The sequence below is a fragment of the Henckelia pumila genome, chromosome 2, assembly GCF_033568475.1.
Source record: "Henckelia pumila isolate YLH828 chromosome 2, ASM3356847v2, whole genome shotgun sequence".
Lineage (NCBI taxonomy): Eukaryota > Viridiplantae > Streptophyta > Magnoliopsida > Lamiales > Gesneriaceae > Henckelia > Henckelia pumila.
Genome location: NC_133121.1, coordinates 125,390,796 through 125,417,024, shown reverse-complemented (window position 1 = coordinate 125,417,024; position 26,229 = coordinate 125,390,796). Strand labels below are relative to the sequence as shown.

At 31.5% G+C, this 26,229-nt stretch overlaps 3 protein-coding genes and 1 pseudogene across 4 annotated transcripts; 3 read left to right on the top strand and 1 right to left on the bottom strand.

Moving 5' to 3' along the window:
* Positions 1–1,581: 1,581 nt before the first annotated feature.
* LOC140878349 (chaperone protein dnaJ A7A, chloroplastic-like) lies at positions 1,582–3,651 on the top strand (annotated as a pseudogene).
* A 1,701-nt stretch (positions 3,652–5,352) lies between these two features.
* On the bottom strand, positions 5,353–9,082 carry LOC140882723 (protein kri1). 2 transcript variants are annotated; one of them, XM_073288891.1, is made up of 4 exons: positions 8,950–8,973; positions 8,503–8,595; positions 5,781–7,788; positions 5,353–5,643 (listed from the first exon to the last, which is right to left on the bottom strand). In XM_073288891.1, exons 2-3 carry the CDS (start codon positions 8,545–8,547, stop codon positions 5,821–5,823), a joined length of 2,013 nt encoding a protein of 670 aa, XP_073144992.1. In that variant the 5' UTR covers positions 8,548–8,595; positions 8,950–8,973; the 3' UTR covers positions 5,353–5,643; positions 5,781–5,820. The 2 variants fall into 2 exon arrangements, with proteins under 2 accessions (XP_073144992.1, XP_073144993.1); XM_073288892.1 differs by lacking the exon at positions 8,503–8,595 and having other exon boundaries at positions 8,950–9,082.
* On the top strand, positions 9,070–11,090 carry LOC140882724 (uncharacterized). Its single transcript, XM_073288893.1, has 3 exons — positions 9,070–9,357; positions 10,273–10,341; positions 10,635–11,090. The coding sequence occupies exons 1-3, from the start codon at positions 9,217–9,219 to the stop codon at positions 10,791–10,793; spliced, it is 369 nt and encodes a 122-aa protein (XP_073144994.1). The 5' UTR covers positions 9,070–9,216; the 3' UTR covers positions 10,794–11,090.
* Positions 11,091–23,660: 12,570 nt separating this feature from the next.
* Positions 23,661–25,908, top strand: LOC140878348 (caffeic acid 3-O-methyltransferase-like). Its single transcript, XM_073281950.1, has 4 exons — positions 23,661–24,094; positions 24,237–24,550; positions 25,284–25,348; positions 25,615–25,908. The coding sequence occupies exons 1-4, from the start codon at positions 23,661–23,663 to the stop codon at positions 25,906–25,908; spliced, it is 1,107 nt and encodes a 368-aa protein (XP_073138051.1).
* Positions 25,909–26,229: the final 321 nt, after the last annotated feature.

Below are 26,229 nucleotides of genomic sequence, written 5' to 3'. Positions count from 1 at the left end.
TTAAGCATTTTAGCTGTCACGTTAGTATTTTCTGATGTTACGTCAACATTCTATGAAAAAAAAGACTAAAAACCAATTATAACTTAACTTATAGGACCAAAACCCAAAATTAAATACTTACAGGACCAAAACACAAAATAGGCAAATTTACAGAACCATTTTGACAATATTCCCTATAAGTAAAACGAAAGATTTTTATTTTGATGTTAAAATGTTATATTATTTATATTATATCCCAAATGTTAGCATATATATATATATATATATATATATATATATATATATATATGAATCAAAAGTTTTTCACAAAAATATAAAAAAAATTATTAAAATGTAAAATTTTAGTTTACAAATATTATCAAAGTTTGGAGAAAAATAAAAAAAATTAACATTAAAAATAATATTATTCTGTTATTGTTTGTATATTTAAATAAACTAAAGACAAAGTTTTTATAATCTAAAATTTCAATATAAACTATATATATATATATATATATATATAATATTATAATGTTAAAAATTAAATACTAAAACTAATTTATATTTATTTTGGTTTTTCATTTCAATAATGTTAAAATATAAATATTTTAACTATGATAATAATATTTTATTTTAAAATAAAAATTTAGGATGTTGCTATATTTTTTTAATAAAATATTATGATTTAAAAAATTAATTTTTTAACTTAAAATTTAAAATTATAAGAACAAAAATTTAGAACGTTAAAACCACGCATTAAAATGAAATCGAATTAACAATTAATATTTAATATTATAAATTTTACATTAATGATATTTATATATTTAATTATAATTTTTTGAGTAATATATATTTTAATAAATCGATTTAGAAATTGAAATTACTAATGAATTTTTTAAATATATTTAATCAATTAAAGAGTAACATTATCAATTTATAAGAGAAAATTTAAATATTTATATAATATATATAATTTGGACATGGGAAATTTGTTAACATGATTTTATTTTATATATGTTGTATTTTGTATTTGTATTTTATTTTATTTTAATAATGTATTAGATATTTGGACGAATATATATTATTTTAAAGTTTTATTACATAATCTTGAAAAATCATTAAATATTTATGCAATGTGATATTATCAAAGTTTTCACCAATAATGATTTTTGGAATGATGTGTTTCAAGTTTTTAATTGTAATTTTTTTCAAATAAATGAAGATCAATCAAGATTTAAGGATATAATTTTTGGGGAAAAAATGCATCCAAACATGGTGTAATATTTATTAGTTTTTTTGTTTTGCTCTCATAAATATTAAAAAGACAAAAAAAATTTATTGTAATATAGGCCTTTTATTGGTAAGAAAAATAAGATATTTATTCAAAAAAAAGAGGTCAATAAAGTCAAAGCAGATGAAAAAAAAAAACCAAATGCTCATAAATAAGCGCGTGCAACCACAACTTGGATTGGAGGGTGCTGTGTGCAAAAATTTTAAAAATTTAAGGACATATTAGTCTATTAAATTTTTATAAAAATTTTGTGATAATTAAAATTTTCACAGCTGACCAGGGGCCCGGAAGGGTTTATTTAGTCCTATCCCATGGTTTTTATTCCATCAGGTAGGTAGAAGCACATAATTGATCCAAATTATATGTGATTGATGTGAAACCCATATGATTTAAACCAATAAAATAGTTCCATCAATCGCATCGGCTAATAGTCATGGGCTAGGATCGAAGTTACCGCCCGATGCTAGTACCCAATTCTTGAATTCTTCTCGTCAAACAATTAATTTCCCCAATTTTCTTCTCGGTGAAGATCATATCTCTATCCACCGAGTTTCCACTCCAGATGTAGACTTGAAATCTCGCTCTCAAGCCCTTTATCTCGTCGAGGTCGAGACCCACTCCACCGGTGCTTTTGGTGACCGGCTGTTGCCGCCCAGATCTCCGCCACCGACTCCGACTTCTTTGACCCCTGACCGTGACACTGTCTCCCGAGGCCAGGTTAAGTCAATCCCCATTCAATTCCTCATATTTCAAGACATTTATTCATGAATACTTTAAGGATAATGGATGATTTAGCTTGTTCTTATCTCACGTTTCACTCTGTGTTATTTTTTTAAATTTTTTCACTCTCACTCACTTAACCAGTGCACTTTGTCGTGATCCAGCGCAAAAATAAAATTTCATGTTGGCAAGACCCAAAGATAACATCAATGTAGTGAATCAATAAATTAGTTCATTAAATATTGCATTTATGCAGCTGAAAATGTTGCATTGCAACTGCAGAGAACCTGGAGCAGAACAAAAGTTCAAGGAGATTAGCAATGCTTATGAGGTATAATGTCTGATCCTTATAAATGATACATGGCTTCCTTTTGTGAACTATGCGTGCTTGTGGAAGCATGTACAACTTAATGAATTATTGGAGAACATGTGTAACAGGTCTTGTCGGATGATGAAAAACGGTCCATCTACGATATGGAGAGGCGGGGATTAAAGATGCTGGAATGGGTATGGGGGTAAGTCTCTTTTCTTACATAAGTAGCACAAAGATCTTTTCTTCAAAATATAGTTCTTCTGCATTCTCCATGGCAGGATTTCAGCAATCCGTTTGACATATTTGAGTCATTATTTGAAGGAATGGGTGGCATGGGCATCTCGCAACCGAGCCACAGAAGGTGAAGACCAGATCTATAATCTGGTTTTGAATTTTAAAGAAGCCGTATGTATTTGGTGTGGAGAAAGAGATAGAAATAACTCGTCTTGAGAGCTGCAGCACTTGTGATGGATCAGGAGCGAAACCTGGAACCACACCATCTAAATGTGGAGGTCAAGGTCAGTTAATCTCATCCGCAAGGAAGGACCCCACTGGGTGTTTTCCAACAGATCTCAACATGTTCCACTTGTGGTGGGACTGGCGAAAACGTAACTCCTTGCAATACATGTTCTGGAGATGTTAGATTCCAGATCCTGTTTTGAAACGGGATGACACCAATATCCTTTACACTTGCAAGGTTTCTTACATAGATGTCATTTTAGGGACAACAATGAAGGTGCCAACTGTAGACGGGATGGTTGACCTCAAATTTCCATTTGGTACGCAACCAGGTACGACATTGTTCATGGCTAAGAAAGGCGTCCCTTTTTTGAATAAAAGCAATAAGAGAGGTGACCAGTTGGTTAAAGTTCAAGTCGATATTCCTAAGCAGAAAGCTTGTTGAGGAACTTGCCGACCTAAACAAAACAAAGACAACAAACAGCAGGAGATAGTTTGGGCGATTAATTCTCTGCCATTACATGTTTTCACCTGCAGTTCTCCATGGTCATCTCGCCAAAATATTGCTTTTACATCAATCACTCGATCAATTTGCACAAGGCCAAACGTAGGCTTGGAAAGAAATCGGGGACTGTTCTTTTGCAAGGTAAAATTATTCAAGTTGAGACTCGATTACGTTAGGTATACTACTCACATGTAATTTATGCATGCACAGGTGCCATTTTTCTCGACTTCTAATTTATATTTTGAAATAGCTAATGTAAATCGCTCCAATTGGTGATCGATTTGCATTTTTTTTTTGCAATATTCGATTTTCTAATTTATATTTTGAAATTATTGTAATTTGACCTGTGAAGAATTGCATCACTGTATTATGTGTTGAAACATGCATTTGATGGAATTATGCATGAATAGCAAGAACTTTCTCCGCTTACGAAATGATGTCAGGTTCCACGTCCTTTTTTAAAAATAAATAAATAAATAAATTTCGCCTTGAGAAGTTCTACTTTGTTAAAATGCTTATTTTGATAAAATTTGAGGGCAAGTAAATTGAGAGACATAAATCCTGAATAATATTCGATGAACAGAGATTTAATATTCCTGAATTTTAATAAAAACTCAACATACATAAATGGATACTAATGTCGTATCATTACCTTTTTGTCCAAAAAAGATCGTCAGAAATTTCTTGATAACTTCAACTGATGAAAGAATATCCGATAATAGGATCAAATAATGTGATGTGCTAAATTTATACGCCATTAATTAAGACAACTTACGAAGCGCCAGTCTACAGCTAATCACACCGACATATGTTAAAGATTGAAATAAATGATATTTTATATGTACTCAATATAAATTCAAAGGTTAGATCTATCAATTCATGTGGATTCCATTATTTTTTAAATAGATCCGACAAATATTGATAAATATCCACCCTGAATAATTCTCTGCCATTACTCTCGGTTTTTATGCATTTTAAGCCAAGAAATCTTAGTTATTTACGTTAAAACATTTAGCGCATATATATGTGTGCGCATTGTATCGAAAAAAGACTTCACTACTGCACAACGAAACAAAAAAATTCCCACTAATTGTTAAATTGTGTAGATGACATATATCATATATGGGTCATGTATTTAAATCTAATTCACGAATGAAATGGATAAAATAATTTCAAAGTTGTATAAGAATCCGGAAATAGATTATCTATTGCCTCACCACTCAATTTCAATACAGCCTTCGGATAAAAAGTTGTCTTGTGAACAAACAGCAGATGTGGTTTTCCGAGGGCAGAAATCTTTGGTCGCTGCATAAAAATGTAACATAATTTTAACATGTTCGAAGTATTGACGAGTTAATTCCATAAGTTTTTCCAACTTGACATTAAGAAAAACCCTGAAGAAACAAAAAGCAGCCGAACTTCACATCACGGTCATAATCCATCACACATTGTGGTTCTGGAGTTTTGATCCGAAAATTATCAGGCTGCACTCGGTAAATTTTTCATAGACCATGCAAATGAGAACCAAACAATAGATTTCAAAAGTATTCCCGTAGGTATAAAAAACAAAAAAAAAAAAAGAAAAGAAAAGAATAAGGCGACATGTCTTGTGGGGAAGCCGAGAAGGAATACAGCGTAACAAACAAATGACAAATGTGAATTTATAACCACGATCAATGTATAACCACGATCTAAACTCGGAATATTTATGCCAGATTTTGCATATGGAACTGCTGAACAAAATCGAAACTAAATTATGTGCAGGACTTTCAAGCACAGAGTATAACACAAATGCTGGCCCATATTTGGAAAAGCAGAGCCCAAATCACCGATGTAATTCGGGCAGTACATAAACTACTAATGATCTAGTATTTAGCGGAAACTCCACAATGGATTTCTTATGAGTTCGATGCCTAATGTTTTCCAACACATGGTATGTTGCAAATTTGAAATTTTAAAGGAAGAGATCTCATCATCACAGATTCTGGTGGATGTGTAGAACACACAAAGCTGTCAGTTTGTTTAACTCCATTCAATAAGCCAGTCAGTCTCAATCTCTTTTTAAGTTCATGAAACTCACAAACATAAGGGAGGAATGGTAAAGACAATAGATGAAAAGATCAAGAATGCTCGAGTACATTCAAACTTCGAAATTTACAAGTATGAAACTGTCGCAATAATATATTGCTAATTCAATATCAAACAATGTGAAACACGGGCGATCTCAACTATGATCACTGACGAGCTCATGAATCGTCCTTCGAGAATACTGGAAGGCAGTAATGGTTGGCTAAACATTTGAGAAAGCTTCCAATAATCAAAGTTTCAGAATTTCGTTATATATACTTCCTCCAGATTGTTTCCCAATGCAATTCCCTTATTTTAATAAAAAGAAAAGGAAAAAAAGAAAGAAAAAAGCAACATCGTCGAAGTTTAGAAAATGCGAAAGGGGCCAAAAGGCCTAAAACAATCAAGTTAAGAGTACTAATGAGCTTGGCAAAAATAAATATTACCTCCTGTAGAAGAAATTGTAAAAAGTTCCACCATGGTCCACTATTGCTTCTTGCTCTTAGATTTTGGCTGAATTTTCCGATATGCCATAAGTGCAGAATGAGATAGCTTAAGCTCAGCTTGGCGCCGTCTTCTCTTACTCCGTCTGGATATGTCATTCACATCACCATTTAACTCATCAGGCTGTGTTCTATCATCTTCTATAGAACCCACGACTTTAGTTATTTCCTGATCCCCACGCTGTACCGTCTTCTTATCTTTCTTTATGAAATTTTTAGTTTCTCCATGAAGAGGGTTTTTGTTCATCTGTTTTAGCTGCATAATCTTAACACGAGGAACCTTCCATTCCTTCTCTCTGTATGGGGCCAACTTCTTTATTGAAACATACTGATTCAAATCCTTCTCGTCCATCTTCACTATCTGGTCAGGGGTCAACCCATATCTTTTAGGCTTCACTGGTTTGTACTTGAATCTTGTTTTCAAGTCTCCTACTGTATCTTCATAATCCAATTTATAATACTCCTCCATCAACTGCTCTCTGACTGTCATCTCTATTTCACTAGGCTTCCTTTTCTTATTCCGCTTAGAGTCATTATGTCCATCCTCTAAAAGCTTATTCTCATCTCCATCACCCTCTGTCCTTTCCAAAATCCTTCGCCTGGCTGAAGCAAAGCCTTCACCGGACTCCTTTAAATCATCCCAATTCTTTGGAAGTCCAAGTAACTCATCTTCCTTGTCAAAATCTGGTTTCTGAAAATTACCCTCATCATCATCACTCCCACTCCCAAACTCTGGATCCACATCCTCAGCTTTATAATACTCATCATCAAATGTCTCCTCCATCTTCCTATCATATTCCTCAGGATCAAATTCCTCCTCCAAATAATCCTCATCCAACAAACTTTTCTCACTCTTCCCAATCCCAGACACCTCCCGAATCTTCTGCAACTTCTCATTGATCTCCTTCTTCTTCAAGTTCTTCAAATACTTCAACTCTTCCTTCCTCTCAAACTCTGCCTGGGCTATTCTCTCACCCTTCCTATCCCTCTGCAATTTCCTTGAGTTCTCCTTCTTCCTCACGGATCCCTCCACTCTTCGTGAATGACCCATCACTCTATCCCCAGCATTCTCTTCAAAACGAAAGTTGAATTCCCTCTCATAATCCTCCTGCCTCTCTATCTCTTCTTCATCCTCCGAAAACTCAATCTCGCCACCCCCTGCATCATTACTTCTCCCATCATCAAGCCACAATCTTTCTCGAAAAAAATTCTTCAGAAACATGGTGTCTGTGTCCAACTTCTCATCTTCCCCAAAATACTCATCCAGCTTATTCCTAACCTCACTCTCTTCTTCTTCTCCCTCAACACCATCACCTTCTTTAACTTTAAAAAAATCTACGTCGTCTTCTTCATGATTATCCCCCTCCTCAATGGCCTTCAGTATATCTCTCGTGAACTCCTCCTGTTCTTCAATATAAGTCTTCACTTTGTTACCATTGTTGTTACTCTTGCCGACCATTTGATCATCATCTTCGTCATCAAATTCAGGGCCTTCCTCAATTAACTGCTTAGAGATAACATCTTTCAAATACATTGGCTTCTTACCTTTTCTACCATCACCAGTACCCCCCTTTGTTCTCTCATTACCACCGTCACTCTCATTTTCGGACTTAGACTCAGAATCAGAATCGAACAACTTCGCATCCTTATCCTTCAAGACAGGGTCTCTATTTTTAACCTTAATTAATGCGTGGAAAAATTCCTTACTCTTACTCGGTTCGAGAGAAAGCTCCTCATCCGAAAACGAAGAATCTTCAGAGTCTGAGCCAGAAACGTCGAGCCGGCCTTTCTTTTTTAGCTCCTCATACCTCTGCAAATCCTCTCGCTTCTTGTTGTACTCGTAGCGCTTGGCAAATTCGCGGTCAATCTGAATCTTCGATAGGTCACCGTTTTCAGAGTCATTGCCATCGAATAGCTTCATATTTTTCGCTGATTGTAGTCTTAAATTTCTCTGTCAGAAGAGCAAAATTAGGTGAAATGAAAGAAAGAGGGAAGCAATGTAATTAGGGTTTGGGATCGGGTTGGGCCCTTCCCGTAGCCGTCCTACCCAATCCCTGGCCCGATCAGAACTATGATCATTTTTCTCTCTCAATTCCATACTTAACAAGTGTTAGGACCCGAATCTTCGGAATCCCGTCAGGTCGAAAAAGGATATCCCAATAGTTTTTTTTTTTATCATTAAATAGAAATAGAAAATCCCAAATATGTGCAAGTTTATTTGAATAACAAACTGGAAAAGAAACCAATTTCTCAAGAAATTAAATAAAATCATACACATTTCATTGAGACACAAAATCCATAAATCGTTTCACAATAAAAAAAATCGCACTCAAGATTTTATGTCCACCAAGAACACGTTCAAACGTGTTACTATGTTGATGTTCCTAAATCCCATAATTTCCAAGAATAGTCTATCCTGTAGAAAACCAGATAAATTTATGTAATGTAAGAAAGACTAAACCACATTAAGAACCAAATCCATGGGACATTTTTTTTTTCATTTCATCTCTTTCATGCCAATGACTCATGCAAAGAAATAATAAATAAAAATATACATATATATATATATATATATATATGTTTTTTACTAATCTATTTCTAGAAATAACGTACAAATGAAACTGTTTTAACCTTAAGAGAAAATTCTTTGAAAGGATAATCAAACCTTGATCCAGGACAAGCAGAGAAAAGTTGAGAAATCCAAAAACATAATCTATCAATCTATATTCATGGCCATGAATACTTCCATTGCCGCATTCTCTCCACAAAAAAGCACAAGCTTCGGTCAATGCAACTCTTAACACAAATATACAATAAAGACAGTTTCCTCAAAAGCACAAGATTCACAACTTCGTCACACCACGAACCCAATTAAACAAAGAAGAAACGAGATAAACTGAACAAATACCAAATCTACAGAGATACAAAAAGTAGAGGAATAATATAATTAATAAGAAAGAATTTTTTAAAAAAAAACGGATTTTTAGTCCATACTGTATTTTATAACAAGAATTAACAGCAATTCACATCGCGAGAAACGATTTGGCCCAACAAAGAATTCAAAACATTCAAAACTGAAAATTTTACTATGAGAATTGAAAAATGTTCTCACCAGACCAGGTGGTGGAGACACAGGGGACTTCTCCGTGGTGCGTGGCTAACGAACATGCGGGGGAGAAAAGATAGCAGGCGGCGCAACTGAGAAACGGACGACAGCCCTTTCGGTTTTCATTATCCCTGCAAATGGGCTTGGGATTAATTGGGGCTTGTTTGGGCTTCACACCTGGGCCATGTAATTTGGGACTTGTTCGGGCTTCCTATATGGGCACTGGAAGGATCTCGATTTAGATCCGACAAATCCTCAACTCTACTTTGAGATATGAGGGGAGTCGGGGGACCGTTGCTGTGCATCAGCGATCTGCTAAATGACGTCGGCGAGGACAATTCAGGTGGTCCCGTCCACCACCGCGTGCCGCCGTCCGCTCATCCGCCGCCGTCCGATCTTCCTAAGCTCTTTCAGGTTTCAACTTTCTGTATTTGATCTCTGCGATATATGTTGGTTATCATCGACCGTGCGCCGATAAGGTTTAAGCCCGGCTTTATTTCTATTACCCCTTAAAAGCATATAAATTTTAATTTTAATTTTGCCCAAATATATAAATCACACTATCATTGTCCATCGTTATAATTTTTCAAGTAAAATAAATCTGGAGTTCATTGACCTTTTAGGCTGGCTTAATATGTTAGTTTGTGTTCTTTTTTCTCTTTTTTTTAATCGTTTTCAAAATATATGTTAGTTTGTGTTGGAATACTGTATTCTTGTAATTCTTTTAAGTAGAGTAAAATCATAGGAGCTTGCATTTTCCTCTTTTCTTGAAGAGATATATGAATCTTTAAAAAAAAAAAAAAGTAACTAGACTCATTTGATCGTTTGGACTCAATGACTCGAACAGAAACAACTTTAAAACTTGAGTTTTTTTTTTTTTTTTTATGTAAAGTTTATTTTGATTAATATCTTTGGTACAATGAGGTCTCTCTCTTAATATACGAAAGAGAGAGAGTTTCAATTATGGATGAAACACCATGCCAAGAGATAAATGAAAAATAACAAGGAGATTAAAATTTTCACACTTATGAGATGGGTGATCTCTCTAGAAATGTTTAGTTACCTTTCTGTTTAGCTACGTTTACACTTATTCATCTTTGATGCCTGTTACTCTGCCGCTGAAAGTAAACGTAACATCAACGAGAAGTAAGCAGTTGCGTTTGATTATTTTATTGTGGCGGCAGTTGATCTATCTACTTGGCATTTATATTTTCCTCATCCAAACCATGTTTTGCACGTGTTTTGTGGTTACCGTTATCTTTCTGCCTGCTAAGTTGATCCGAAGCAACATTTCATGCAGGCAGATTCTAACTTTTGTTTGTTGTTTAGGAGAATTTTGACCAATTGAACATGGCTCTTGAAGGAACAGACCACTCTTGGACAACACTAACTCTAAAGGTACGCACTTTCATTTTGGAAATTTGTGACACAGCGGGTTCATCTTTTCAATTTCCTGGTGTATTTGAAGTTTTTTACAATTATTTTCGTAGAACTTCATATTAATTAATATGGTAATATTGTTGAGAATTTGACTATATTCTTGCACTTTTTCATTCTTTGTTCTATCATTCTCTTTTTCTTTGTTCTTGTGTAATGTTTCTCATGTTGCTGAAATGTTGCCTGATAATATTCATAATAGAAACTGATATGATCCATACTGACAGTTTCTATGTTTCTTTAATGGAACCTAGCTCTGTTCTGCTTTAGAAACAGCAAACAAATTGGTCGAGTCCACCAACTCAGGTGTCACTTCGTTCACAGAAAAAGTTGTGGCGCTCGAGCAAATTGTCAAGAGGCTAGATTCTGCTGTAGGAGATGCCAAAGCCATCCAAGGATCTCTTAAATTTTAGAGGATCTCCTTTCGTTCTTTGTTTGTACTTTGAGCCTATCATGATGTCAAAATTGCCACCAGTTTCGTTCCCAATCGATATTCTGAGACTCAGAAGCACTAGTGGAAGCATGGTGTGTGATTTAGCTCTCGGAAGGGGAAAAAAGATAAAACAGTTGAGCTTTATAGTTGATTTCTTCTTGTTAGGTTTGATAAAAATCGTCTAGTTACGAGGTGCTTTCATTCAGGAGTTTGGTCAGAACATAGAGTTGATGCGCTTCAAAAAAAAACATAGAGTTGATGTGATGGTTTTTTTTAAAAAAATAAAAATAAAAACAAAAACAAAAACAAAAACAAAAATGGTGCACATTATGTAATAAATTAACTTAATTTTTCATCTCCGATTGACTTAATCCCCACCAAACCAAATGACACGAATTCAATCCTATAACATATAAATCTAGCTGAAAATAGTTGAACAAAAAAAATACAAGACAGTATTGTTTGGTTTGGCTACGGACTACGGTGTTACGTGCATACAAATGCACGTGTGTAGAATTTTTAATGCGATGTAAAATTTTTAAATCTATAATTTAAAATTAATATCGAATTGCACGCGTTGCTTGTTTATATAATACATTTTTACGTACATATTTGGGGTTTTTTCACAATTTACCGTACAACATATATTTGTTTTCTCGTTTAAAGTATTTGCGGAGAGTTTTTGTTTCTACCGTAACACGCCACAAGAAGAGGCGTGATATAATTAAAATCACGTCCTCTAAAAAGGCGTGACTCAATTTTTGTTTAAAAAACGTCAAATCATGCCACTTGACTAAAAAAAATTTTAAAAAAAAAGCTTCAAATCACGCTACTCAAACTGGCGTTACTTTAATTTGTAAAAAATTTGGTCAAAAAATAAATATAAATAAATATATATTAACAATGATAATACATTTTATTTAATAATAATAATATATTTGATAATGAATTTTGAAGAATGATATACATTTCGTTTATGTTAAATATATTTTATTTTTTTAATGTTATATCTTAACTAAAATTTTATTATATTAGAATAAGATATTATAACAAAATTATTGTCTAATAAATAAATAAATACAGTATAATGGACGTGATTTAATTCAATCCATTTTATATAATAATATTATATAAAATTATTATTATTATTATTATTATTATTATATATTTAACAATGATTTTAAAAAAATATTATTTCATGAAAAACAAAAGATAATTACCGAAAATTTAGTTGATAATATTTGTAATAAATAAAGAAGGTTAATACTACCAACAACAAATTAAGTATAATAACATATTTTATAGTACTCAAATAAATTATGTCAACATTAAAAACAACAAATATAATAATGAAAATATGGTCAAAATATAAATATAAATAAATTTATATAATAACAATTATAATAAATTTTATTTAATAATAATAATAATAATAATTTGATCATGAATTTTGAAAAATGATATACACTTCGCTGATGTTAAATACACTTTATTTTTTAGTGTTATACGTTAACTAAAATTTTATTATATTAGGATAAGATATTATAACAACATTGTTGTTTAATGATTAAATAAATAAATACAGTTGAGCATTCATTAACAACATTTTATAGTTTATTATTTTATTATATATTTGCATTAAATAAATTAGGAATAATATTATTATTAATAATAATTTAAATATTGTAATAATAACTTTGACAATAATTATACAAAATAAGTCAACAACAATAATAAATTTGATAATGAATTGTTTATGAACTACTTATTTAAAAAAAATAAAAAATATATAATAATGGTTAGATAATAAGAAGAGTAATAACAAATATATTTACTAATACTAATAATTATTATTTTAATTCTAATAATATATTAATAATGAAATTTTCACATACTACTTGATAAAATAACAATAATAATATATTTGATAATGTTTTTTTAAATACTACTTTCATTACAAACCAAAATAATAATGCAAATTAAAAATTTATGGAATAATACTTGTATTAAATTAAATAAGATAACAATAAAAAAAAAATAATTATAAAAATAAATTTTATAATGCACAAATAAAATATATCAACAAAAACTTCACAAAAAATAATAAATAAAATATTAAATCACGTCCATTCTATTGTATTTATTTATTTATTAATTAGACAATAATTTTGTTATAATATCTTATTCCAATATAATAAAATTTTAGTTAAAGTATAACACTAAAAAATAAAATGTATTTAACATAAGCGAAATGTATATTATCCATCAAAATTCATTATCAAATATATTATTATTATTGGTATTATTTTTTTTGGACAGTTATTATTATTGGTATTATTATTATTATTAAATAAAATGTATTATCATTGTAAATATACATATTTATAATTTGACCAAATTTTTACAAATTAAAGTCACGCCACTTTGAGTGGCGTGATTTGAAGTTTTTTTTAAAAAAAATATTTTTTTAGTCAAACTTTAACAAAAATTGAGCCACGCCTTTCCAGCAAACGTGATGTCAATTTAATCACGCCTCTTTTTCTGGCGTGTTACTGTAGGAATAAAAACTCTTCACAAACACTTTAAACGAGAAAAAAAATGTGTGGTGTACGGTAAACCGTGAAAAAATCCTACATGTTTGTGTTCATGTACAGTATGTTTTTTTTATTAAATCATTGTAAAAAATAAAAAAATTAAATCATTGCCAAAAACAATTGTAAAAAAAAATTAAAAAGAAAGGTACCTAGGAAAAGAAAAGTACAAGATAAAGAATCAGTTACAGCTCCAAAAGAAGCAACTTTACATGACACAACAAGAGAAATAAATGAAATAGATGTGAAAAACGTTATTCATGAAGAATCACAATCACATGAAAAAAATTGAGATTTCAACAAATTATTTGATATCTCGTAAAATATGGATCGAAGTAATACAAACATCGATGATGTTTTCACTCTAAATGTAGCCCTTGATATTATGCAAGACAATGATGATCCCGAAACACAATTTGTTAAAAATTTCCAACAAAGAAATGACAGGACAAAATGGAAGGCGGCTATACAAGCTGAATTAGATTTTTTTTAGAGAAACGTAAAGTGTTTGGTCCCGTAGTTCAAACACCTAAAAATATAATCTCTGTAAGATACAAATGGGTGTTCGTACGAAAAATAAATGAAAATGACGAAATTAAAAGATATAAAGCCAGACTTGTAGTCCAAGGTTTTTCTTAGAGACCTGGAATCGACTATGAGGAAACATACTCACCTGCAGTGGATGCCACCTCTTTTCGATTTTTGATTAGCTTGGTTGTATCAGAAAAATTGGACATGCGACTTATGGATGTGATTACTGCATATTTATATGGTTCACTTGATAACGACATATACATGAAAATCCATGAAGAATTTAAGTCATCAGACGCAAGTGATACAATCTCTAAGACCTTGTTGCCAATAAAACTGCAAACTCATTATATGGATTCAAAAAATCCGGGCGTATGTGGTACAATTGCCTTAGCGAGTATTTGTTACAAGAAGGTTGCACAAATGATGCTATTTGTCCATGCGTTTTTACAAAAATGACGGATGAAGGTTTTGCAATCGTGGCAGTATGTGTGGATGATCTAAATCTCCTAGCTAAAGAGCTCACCAAAACTGCCAATTATTTAAAAAGTGAATTTGAGATGAAGGATTTGGAAAAGACAAAATTTTGTATTGGCTTGCAAATTGAACATTTATAAGAAGGATATTTGTTCATCAATCATTATACGCATAAAAGATATTAAAATGATTTACATGGATAAAGCACATCCGTTGGCACCACCAATGGTCGTTAGATCACTTGATACTAAGAAAGATCCATTTCGTCCACTTGAAGATGGAGAAAATATCACTGGTCTGGAAAATACCATATCTGAGTGCAATTGGTGCATTATCATATCTTGCAAATTGTACTCGACCAGATACAACATTTTATGTTAACCTTCTAGCGAGATATAGCTCTTCTCCAACCCGAAAACATTGTCATGGTGTAAAACACATATTTCGTAACCTTCGCGATACAACTGACATGAGTTTGTTTTATTCGAAAAAATCAAATTTCTCTTTATTAGGATATGCAGATGCAAACTATCTTTCAGATCCACATAAAGCCAAATCTCGAACAGGTTATGTGTTTACACGAGGGGGCACTGCTATATCATGGAAGTCGACAAAGAAAACTTTAACAACGACATCATCAAATCATTCAGAGATAATTGCAATGCATAAAACAAGGCGAGAATGTATATGATTGAGGTTTGTAACACAACATATTCAATAATCATGTAGACTATCAACAACAAAAGATAGCCCGACGACAATATTCGAAGATAAAGCTGTTTGTATTGCACAATTAAAGGAAGTATATATTAAAGGTGATCGAACGTAATATATCTTGCCAAAATTCCTCTACATGCACGAACTTCAGAAGAAATATGATATTGATGTCCAACAAATTCACTCCAATGACAATGTAGCTAATTTATTCACAAAAGTATTACCGAAGTCAACACACAAGAAATTGGTGCACAAGATAGGGATGCATCAATTAAAGAACATTCGGTGATTGAAATCAGGGGAAATATCAATTGTTATACTCTTTTTACTTCGTTCAGGTTTTTTCACTAGGTTTTACCAACAAGGTTTTAACGAGTTAACATTGGATGCTCCACCAATCATTTAAGGAGTGTTATATATAAATGATATTTAGGTGATTGATTTGATTGTAATATTCGTTTTGTGTAATATTTTCTCTAGTCTATAAGTAGATGTGTATAGTTCAAATTAGAGAAATCTGATTTCATTCCTCTTTTCTCTATTCCATTCTCTCAGGACATGATTGGTATGCAGTAATGGGATAGGAATGAAATGGACATTCCCAAGCTCATTTCATTTTTTGTGTTTGGTATGTTCATGGGAATAGGAATGTCCATTCCCAATTCCGTGGGAATATTGATTCCTTTCCAACTAAGTTGGAATCACCATTTCATTCCTTCCTCAACTTCCATTTATTTTCATGTGATAATATTATCTTTAATTAACCTCACCAATTAATCTCACAACGGGAAAAAAAAAAATACTCCATCCTTTAATTTCACGCTTGGCTCTTTTATTTTAGCATAAATTATCTTCTCTATAAGCTTTGATGTTTATGTTATTAAGTATAATCCGTCAATTAAGTTGGTTATTTTATATTTTATTTAAATAATTTGGTTGATTTATTTATGACTTTACAATTAGAATAATTTGGTTAATTTTTTTATTATTGTAGATTTTATCTTTAATTAAATAAGTTGTTTATTTACAATTCAGGATTATTTATACATATATTTTAGAATATATATCTGATTACGTATTTTTTTAAAAAATTAATAAAATGGAATGATAAAGTTAATGAATTCATTGATATAATTGTACTTACTTTCTTTCTTTCTTTTTTTTTTTTTTTTTTTTATATATAAACAAAGGGTAATTTTGTTGTTACAAAGAATTTCATTCAATTCTTACGATTTATTTTGCATTACCAATCGTAAGAATGGAATCAAAATGGTATTAGTCATTCCATTCCGTTTTTAATTCCGTATGATACCAATCATAAATATGGAATATAAAATATCATTTCATTTTCATCTCCATTCCATTGTAATATTGATTCCATTCATACCTTATTTCATTCATTCATACCAATCATTCTATGATCTCGTTTTCTCTAATAAATTTATAACAATACCATATATGTTGAAAGCTTTATTTACACTCCATTTTTTTTAATGAAAAACTGCATTTTTTGGTAATTTTATATATGTCAGCCCATTTGCCATTTTAGTTTCCTAAGTTATTAATTTAATTTTTGGTCATGTAGTTTTTATTTTTGGAAATTTTAGTGTTTTTGTACTGCATTGGTTCAAAACAAAGATAGCGGACTAATTAAAACTTAAATTTGATAATATAGAGGACCCACTACAAAAAAAAAATCGACTTTTAGCGACGTTTTTAAGGGTCCTGAATCGTCGCTAAATTTAAAATAGCGACGATTTACCGACGATTTTTACAATCGTCCTTATTTTCTTCGTCGTTGGTTATTAATGACTAAATGTTAAAAAACTTCGCAATTAGCGACTAATTAAATTCAGATTCGTCGCTATTTGCGACAATTTTTAAATCGTCTCTAACTGCGACAAATATATATTTTGGTAGTTAATTGCGACAATCTTCATAAAAACTTTTGTCGCTAATAGCGACGATCTTCATGTATTGCTTTCGTCGCTATTAGCGACGTTTTTTTAAATATTTAGTCACTAATTGCGACATGTATCATATTTATTTCGTCGCTAATTGCGACTGGCGACATGTATCATATTTTGTACGTCGTTAATAGCGACGATTTTTTTGATAAGCGTCGCTAATTTAGAGACAAACGTACTCACATTCGTCGCTAAATATCTATATTTTATTTTTTTATATCGTCGCTAATAGCGACAAATATGAGATGATTACACGTCATTAAGCGCGACAAAATATATTGTGTTTCGTCGCTAATTCAGTGACTCAAATTATTCATCGTTCGTTGCTAAATCTCGCAAAATATATTTTTTTAAAATGGTTTTGCTTTTTAATACTATATTGTTGTTGCAATACTATACAGCTAAATAACGAAAACCTACAAATTACTATACAGCTAAATATATAAAATGTTCATACACACATTAAAATAACAAAAACCTACAAATTAATTAGATAGGTTCATTGTTTTTCCACATAATTTACTACTACAAAATGTTAACACCAAAATACTTGTTTAATTATTTTTCAAACCCTGAAACTCATATATACTAATTGAGTTCAGATACTAAGGGGGCTGGGTCTCGTCATCATCCTCCTCGTCCTCCCAATTGTTTCCATACACCAAGTAGTCTCCTTCATCGTCGTCATCCTCATGATTTCCATACGTGCCAGACACGTGTGTGAAATGGGCCGCAAGAACGGATTTCTTCTTTTTTCCCGCGTCCATACTCGCCACCAAGGCACGAACTGTATTCTCCAGTGTCTTGATCCGATCACAGAGCTTTGAGTTCTCTTCGTTCGCTTGATGCATGATCTCCTCTCTTGCCACTTCAACTTCCGCTCTCATAGCGGCACTGGAAGAAGCCTTACTCTGGCGCTCGCTGCGCAGTGGCCTTAGGTTACAAACCAACCGCCTGTGGCCCTAAACCATAAACTTTCCCCCCATCTGCACACCCTTCTTATAATTAGTCGCGAATAGCGACGTTTTTTTAAAATTCGTCGCTAAATTTAGGGACGAATTTTAATATTTCGTCGCTATTCAACGTGTTTTCTTGTAGTGACCAAAATCGCAATTCGAAAATAAAAAAATATACATGACCAAAAAAATAATTTTCTCTTTCTGTAAATGCACTACATTTTTGTTATATAACTTGAGAACATGCAATACTCTTTCACTGAATAATGTTCTCGTTTTTTTAAGAAATCGTACTAATGATCTCAACTCCTAAAATAAGTTATTCTGATTATCCAATTTAAAAATTACTAATATAGATAAAAACAAATATGCATGTTTAACGGATCAGTTCGGATCGGAACGGCTTGAAATCGATCGATAAACCTGGAACCTTCCGGCCTGAAATCGATCGATAAACCCAAAACCGGCTTCAATCCATTAAGGAATGGATTGAACTAGTTCTTTGTTTTTGGAACCTATTCAACCGGTTCCAGTTATGGTGCAGGATTCGGCAGGCCGGATCAGAACTGGAACTGGTAATTTTTTAAAAACAAATTGAGGTTCTTTAAGAATTTTATATTAAATATTTTAAATTTATGTGTATGGAACCGATTCGACCCGAACCATAACCGATCTATAACCATTAATAGAGCCGGTCAACAGTTCGGATTGGTTCCAAGATAATTACCTTGACCGGAACCGGTTATTCTCCCAAACGAGGAAAAAAAATAAAATGGAAATAAGAGGGTGTTTGGCATAGCTTAAAAGCTCTTTCAAACAGCTTATAAGCTGTTTTAGAGTTTTTAAGCTCTGAAAATGTGTTTGGTAAATTTTTTTAAAAAAACAACTTATAAGCTATCAAAATAAGTTGTTTGACAACTTATAAGCTGTTTTTAAAAAAGTAAGGGGGGAAAAAATCTTATTTTAATATTCTATTTCTCTAAAATATCCTTGATTATTTTAATAAATATTCATCTTATCCTCCACTCATTAACTATTATTTTAAAAAAATTACAAATCACATAAATTTTTCTAAAAGTAAAATATTAAAACAATTTTATTTTTAATATAGGTTTATTCTAAAAATGTTTTCGTATATTTATAACTCGAAACATTATTTTCATAAAATTATATTATTTTTGGTAATTTAGACAATAAAAAGATCTTATAATATCAAACATATCAACACATTTAAGTTGTTTAAAATAAGTTTACCCAAACACTTTAACAGCTTATTTTTAAAATAAGTTCTAACAGCTTATAAGCTCGTAAAACAGATTTTAATAGGGATGTAAACGAGCCGAGCCGAGCAGAGTTTTTGAATGTTCAAGCTCGGTTCATTTATAACCGAGTCGAGCCCGAGCTTATTTAACAAATATATTCATGGCTCACGAGCTTATTCGAGCTTTTATCAAGCCTAAACGAGCTTAATATATTTAAATTATAATTTTAAATATTCATTAAATTAATTAAAAACTAAATTATATATTTGAAAAAAATATAATAATATTATTAAAATTTGTAATTTTATTCTAATAAATTAATTTTTATATATTTTTCAATATTTTCATAAGTAAAGTATAAATTTATAAATTAAATATCAATACTATTATTTTTTCGTCTAAGAGATGACTTACGAGCTTGTTAACGAGCCTGTTCACGAGCTAACGAGTTTGTTAACGAGCATGTTCACGAGCTAACGAGCCGAATATTGTAAAGCTCGATCTTGGTTCGTTTGCCTTAACGAGCCTCATTAAACGAGTTCGAACGAGCTTTTAACGAGCCGAGCCCCGAACTGTTCACGAACTGTTCGGCTCATTTACATCTCTAGCTTTTAAGTTCTAAGAGCTTATAATAAGATTAGCTAAACACCCTCTAAATTAATTAATTTAAATATCTGGCTTATATCTATATAAATAAATAGAGTATAAAACAACATTGTTATGTTATAAAACTTGTAGAGTTTTTTTTTTTTTTTTTGAAGTTAAAAAATTATATAGTTAATCACTACGGTCTACGGGATACATTAGATATTTTGTAAGAAAAAAAATAAAGAACAAAAAATTCTTACTTTTAATATCATATATTTTATTTTTTATCCCAATATTTAGATAAAATTTTGGTTAAATCAAAATTTTATACATCCAATAGTTTTAGGTGTTTTGCAAAATTAATTAATTAATCAATATCTTGTACGCCCCAATATGTCCAATTATTTTGCAAAATAATTTAACCAATAATTTATACACCCCTGGTACTAGAGCATGATAAAATATTTATTATATGAAATCTATCAAATTAATTTTTTTTTTGTTATTTTATATTTTATTTATATGTGACAAAAATGAACAAAATTTTTTGAAATATAAATGTTATAATTAATGACATGCATGCATAAGTATTGTCTTTGAGTACGTTGTTCGTGTGAATTAAAATTTTATAATATATTGATAGTTAGGAAAGTAATGCATAAGGGAGATATATTTTATCAGGAAACAATATCAGGGTTAGGGATGCATAAGGGAGATATATTTTATCAAGTGACAAATGGAAAAGTTAGGTCGGTTCGTGTGGGCGGGCGCGGCGCTGGTTCGATCGCTTCATAAATTAGGGTTAGGGATGCTTTCTATTTTTTTTTTTAAAAAAAACAAGCTAGTGATATATCCCGTTTACTGGAATCGATATTGCATCGCCCGAAAATCATTTGCATCTCAAGGCATGTAATTTTGGGTCATTGATATTACTAGGGGTGAGTTTTCGGTATACCGTATAAAAAATATTGGCATGAAAAAAATTCATATCGATACCGAATTCTGAAATATTGGTATGAAAAAAATCCATATTGGTACCATGATTTTCTAGATTTAATTTCAAGCATGCTAGCTTGCATGGCAGCATGGCTAGAAGACAACTCTCTTTAATTATCTCGTTGGATATAATATAATTTACTAGTAGTTTATTCCTTCCCAAGCCAAGCCATACATATTATAATAGTGTTTGGGAGAGATTTTAGGAAGCACTTCTCACTATTTTTTACAAAAAAAATGAAATTTTGTGAAAAAAAAGTTGAAAAGTACTTTTTAGAAGGCCTTCCAAACATTAATATATACACATGCCGGCTGCTATTGTATTTTTTTAAAAAAGATATTAACATAGCTCGATTAAATTTCACATATATATTTATATATAATCAGGGATAGAGCCAAGATAATTTAACCAATAATTTATACACCTCTGGTACTAAAGCATGATAACCCCCGAGTTTGCTGATAACCCCCTATGAAAGTTTTTTAAGCTAATAACCCCATAGGATTCTAGATATGTAGCAAGCAAACCTTTACAACTAAAAAATGACGAAAATACCCCTACATAAAAAATGATTAAATTAAATTTTTTATAATTTTATATTTAATTGAATAAAATAATCAAATTTTAGTTAAATAACTATGAAACTTATATATAATTAATTATTTTATATTAATATTTTAATTTTTTAAGCAGGACATTTTCGTCATTTTTTCGTTATTTTTAGCTGAAAATGACGTGCATGATACATATCTAGAATCACATTAAGTTATTAGCTTAAAAAACTTTCATAGGGGGTTATCAGCAAACGTGGGATTACACATGGATAATATATGCGATTTTCCCAAATATTTATTATATGAAATCTATCAAATTAAATTTTTTTTGTTATTTTATATTTTATTTATATGTGACAAAAATGAACAACATTTTTTGAAATATAAATGTTATAATTAATAACATGCATGCATAAGTATTAATGCCGTGTGAATTAAAATTTTATAATATATTGATAAAAAAATTAAAAATATCAGGAAAGTAATGCATAAGGGCGATATATTTTATCAAGTGACAAATGGAAAAGTTAGGTCGGTTCGTGTGGGCGCGGCGCAGGTTCGATCGCTTCATAAATTAGGGTTAGGGATGCTTTCTATTAAAAAACAAGCCAGTTATATATATATATATATATATATATATATATATATATATATATATATATGAGTTTCTTTCAAGTGTTCACATATCATGCCCACATACCATGTCCACCAATGACGTCCAATAGAATAGTGTCACATTATTGGTGAGCATGGTGGTGGGCACTTGAAAGAAACTATATATATATATATATATATATATATATATATCCCATTTACTAGACTCGATGCATGGCCCTAAAATCACTTGCATTGAGGTCATTGAGTACTATACAATAATATATATATATATATATGATATTCTAGATTTAATTTCAAGCATGCTAGCTAGCTTGCATGGCTAGACAACTGATCTCCTTAATTGTCTCGTTGTATCTAATATAATTTACTAGTAATTTATTCCTTTCCAAGCCATATATATTATGATAGTATTTGAGAGATATTTTAGGAAGTACTACTGAGCTTTTCTTTCACAAAATTTTGTGAAATTTTGCGAAGAAAAAGCTGAGAAGTACAATGCTTAATTCCTAAAAACTCTTGCAAACACTAATGTATACACATGCCGGCTGCTAATGTATTTTTTTTAAAAAAAGATATTAACGTAGCTCGATTAAATTTCACATATAAATAGTCACTTGTTGACTGGTTGCACTCGTCCTCCTTAATTACACTAGTTTTTTAGTATTTTAGACTCCAAATTAACAATAACAGTTATTTTTTTAATTAATTTATCAACACCTCACGTCAATTCGATGAAAAATCATTTTGACGTCCTTGAAATTTCTGGCTCTCTCTTTATAAATAATATAATAACATATATATATATATATATATATATATATATATATATATATATAGTTTTGTTATGCTGCCCACCTCCCGTGCCCACCACCATGCCCACCTATGAGGTGACACTCATTCATTGGATGAACCATTTGTATATGATTCATCTCATTCATTGGATGATTGTCACCTCATAGGTGGGCATGGAGGTAGGCACAAGAGGTGGGCACGGGAATTGGACAGCATATCATAACTCTATACATACATATATAGATATATATATATACATATATATATATATATTGTGTGTATGTGTGTGTTAACTGTTAACGTATAGCTACCGCAGGTCGGCTAACGTGGCATGGATCGATGAGGTGCTTTCTCCAAAGCAGCTAGGATAAAAATATAAGCAAGCTAGTAAAACTTAAATTTCCAAAATATATATATTATATATGTAGGGGTTGCGGTAATTAGCGTCCAATATCCAAAGCTTGTATATTTTAGGGTTTTGCATATCCACTAAATTGTTATTATAAGTTTAGCTATAAACCAGAACGTAGCATGCGTATGTATATAGTATTGTAGCTAGCTAGTTTTAATATTTTATGGGCTCCTTATAGCGCTCACATTAATGTCTGCGTCACCAAAACCTAGTTTTAATATTTTAAATTATCTCGTAATTAATTAAATCCAGTGCATGTGAATATATATTCTTGTGTGTATATATATATCCTTGATCATCCAAAGATAGACTCACACAATTACTTACAAGTTACTGACTTGAAAGAAAAGAAAATCGTCACCAGTAACAGCTAGCAAAAAACTATATGGAGAAGCAAGTCCATAATATCAATAATAATAATAATAATAATTACTACAAACATGGCAACGATGAAGATGAAGACGCATTTCTGGGGTGCCTGGTTGCATGTGGATCCAATGTCCTCCGAATGGTTCTGAAAGCTTCGATCAAGCTCGACCTATTCGAGATCATCGACAAGTCGTCCCACTTCTCGGCTTTGGAGATCGCTTCTCAGCTTCATACTCGTGATGTCGAGGGAGCAGCCCGCATGCTCGACTTCATGCTTGGGGTGCTGGTCACTCAATCTTTCCTTACTTGTTCCACTACTGATCATGCTTCGACAACTGAACTACGTTACGGACTTGCCCCGAAAGGAAAGTTGTTGGTTTCAGATGAGAGAGGGGTGTCATTGGCACAGTTTTATGCCCTAACAGTGCAACAGGAATCAACCAATATGTTGTATGTTTCATGTTTTGGAGGCTGTTTTATAATTATATATATATATATTTTTCAAGTACCTTCTTCGATCGGTTATTTGTTTTGTTTCCTAAAACATTAAACCAAAGTAGCCATATATATAAACAAGTCTTCTTGCATGCAGCATTCCATTAGAAGATGCGGTTCTGGAAGGTGGATATTTGTTTGAAAAAGCTAACGGCGCCCAGCCTTTTTACGAGCACATGGCATCAAACCCTGAGTCTAACAAGATATTCAACGACGCAATGGGATGTGTGTCTACTCCAATAATGAAACGAATTCTTAAGGTATACAATGGTTTCGAGGGATTGCGCACAATAGTGGACGTGGGTGGCGGTAACGGTACAACTCTGAATATGATTACTACTGAGCACACTTGGATCAAGGGCATCAACTTCGATTCACCGGAGGTCATACAAACTGCCCCGACCTACGAAGGTATATATATCGATCTAAGTACTAGTACTAGATATTCATATAATTATAAGTAAAAAACTAATTAATGTTAATGATTTATAATGTCGAATGAATTGATTAATAAGTGATAATAATGTGGACCTCTCTCCTAGTTGAAAAGGCTAGAAAATTAAATCAAGTAATGAATATCATAATTTGAAGAAGATTAATTGAACCAAAATCTTGCCTATTCTAGTGCAATTAATATAGTGCCTCGTAGACATGCAATTAATATTGGTGTGGCAATATTGGTGCATGTGGCGGAACGCGGTGATCCATGTTGATCGACAAAATCGAATGATTTATATCCGAGGAAGTAATTTCGAACGACTCTAGCTAGTTTTCATAAATTTGAAATCGACATATTATACTCCCTCCGTAGCATATATATCGTTCTCTTTGTATTTTCACACATATTAAGAAAAATGTATTGAGAAAGCGAATTTTATATAAACTTCCTATTTTATTCCTATTCAATGTATTAAAAAATTATTGCACAATTTTCAAGGTGTAGTTAATAGGATTATAATAGTAAAAAAAATGTAAAAAAATATTACAAAATATGATATATGACTATATATTTCGGACAAACAAAAAAAAACGTGGACAATATAATTGAGACGGAGAGAATATTAATTAATTAAAAGTTAAAAATGTAAACATATGGATTAATTTCAATAACATGATCATTGGTTGAATAATTGTATGTTTGCAGGAGTGAAACACGTTGGCGGAGATATGTTCGTTGAAGTGCCAAAGGGAGATGCAATTATATTGAAGGTGCATGCAAGCAATATTTATATATTTCAATTAGTACTTCAAGATCAAATTAAAATTATATATATATTGATAGTTATCAATAAAATGATTTCCTTGGATGAGTTAACTAGCCAAACTAATGAAACTCCTCCAACGGAATTATATATATATAAAAAATTAACTATAAGTTTCGTAGGCGCAACTCAACGTATTTGATGTGAAATTACAATTTTTTTTTAAAAAAAATTGCACATAAATTAAAAAAGTAGATGATGTGCATGCTGCAGGCAGTGCTGCACAATTGGGGTGATGAAGAATGCGTGAAGCTTCTAAAAAATTGCTACAAAGCATTGCCAAAGAAAGGGAAGGTGATTGTCATAGAATTTATTCTCCCTGAAATCCCACAAACTGATGTTAATTCACAACAACTCTATCTGATGAGCATCATCATGCTATCGTTGAACGGAAAAGAAAGAACCAAGGGCGAGTACGAGGCCTTGGCGGCCGAGGCCGGATTCGCCGAGTTCAAGGTTGCTAGTCGTGCCTACGGAGCATCGGTTATGGAACTTGTTAAATTCTAAGTTTATGATCCATCATCGGTTGGATTATTTTAAATAAATGTTAGTTGTTGTATGAGATAATAAACTGACCAGGCTTGCCAGTCATGGCTTATGCTTTCATGTACTTTCATAGTCAAATATATAGATCAATATATATTTACTTATAAGACTGAATATTAATGTGAACCTTGATAGTACTAGAATTGGTCTATATATATTTTCATAATTCATTGAAGAAATTGCCAAGAATTGCATGATGTTAATTTCGATTAAAATAAAGAGATCTGATTTTTTTATTTTATTTTATTTTTTTACAAATTTGGATCAAATTGACTATTCTTA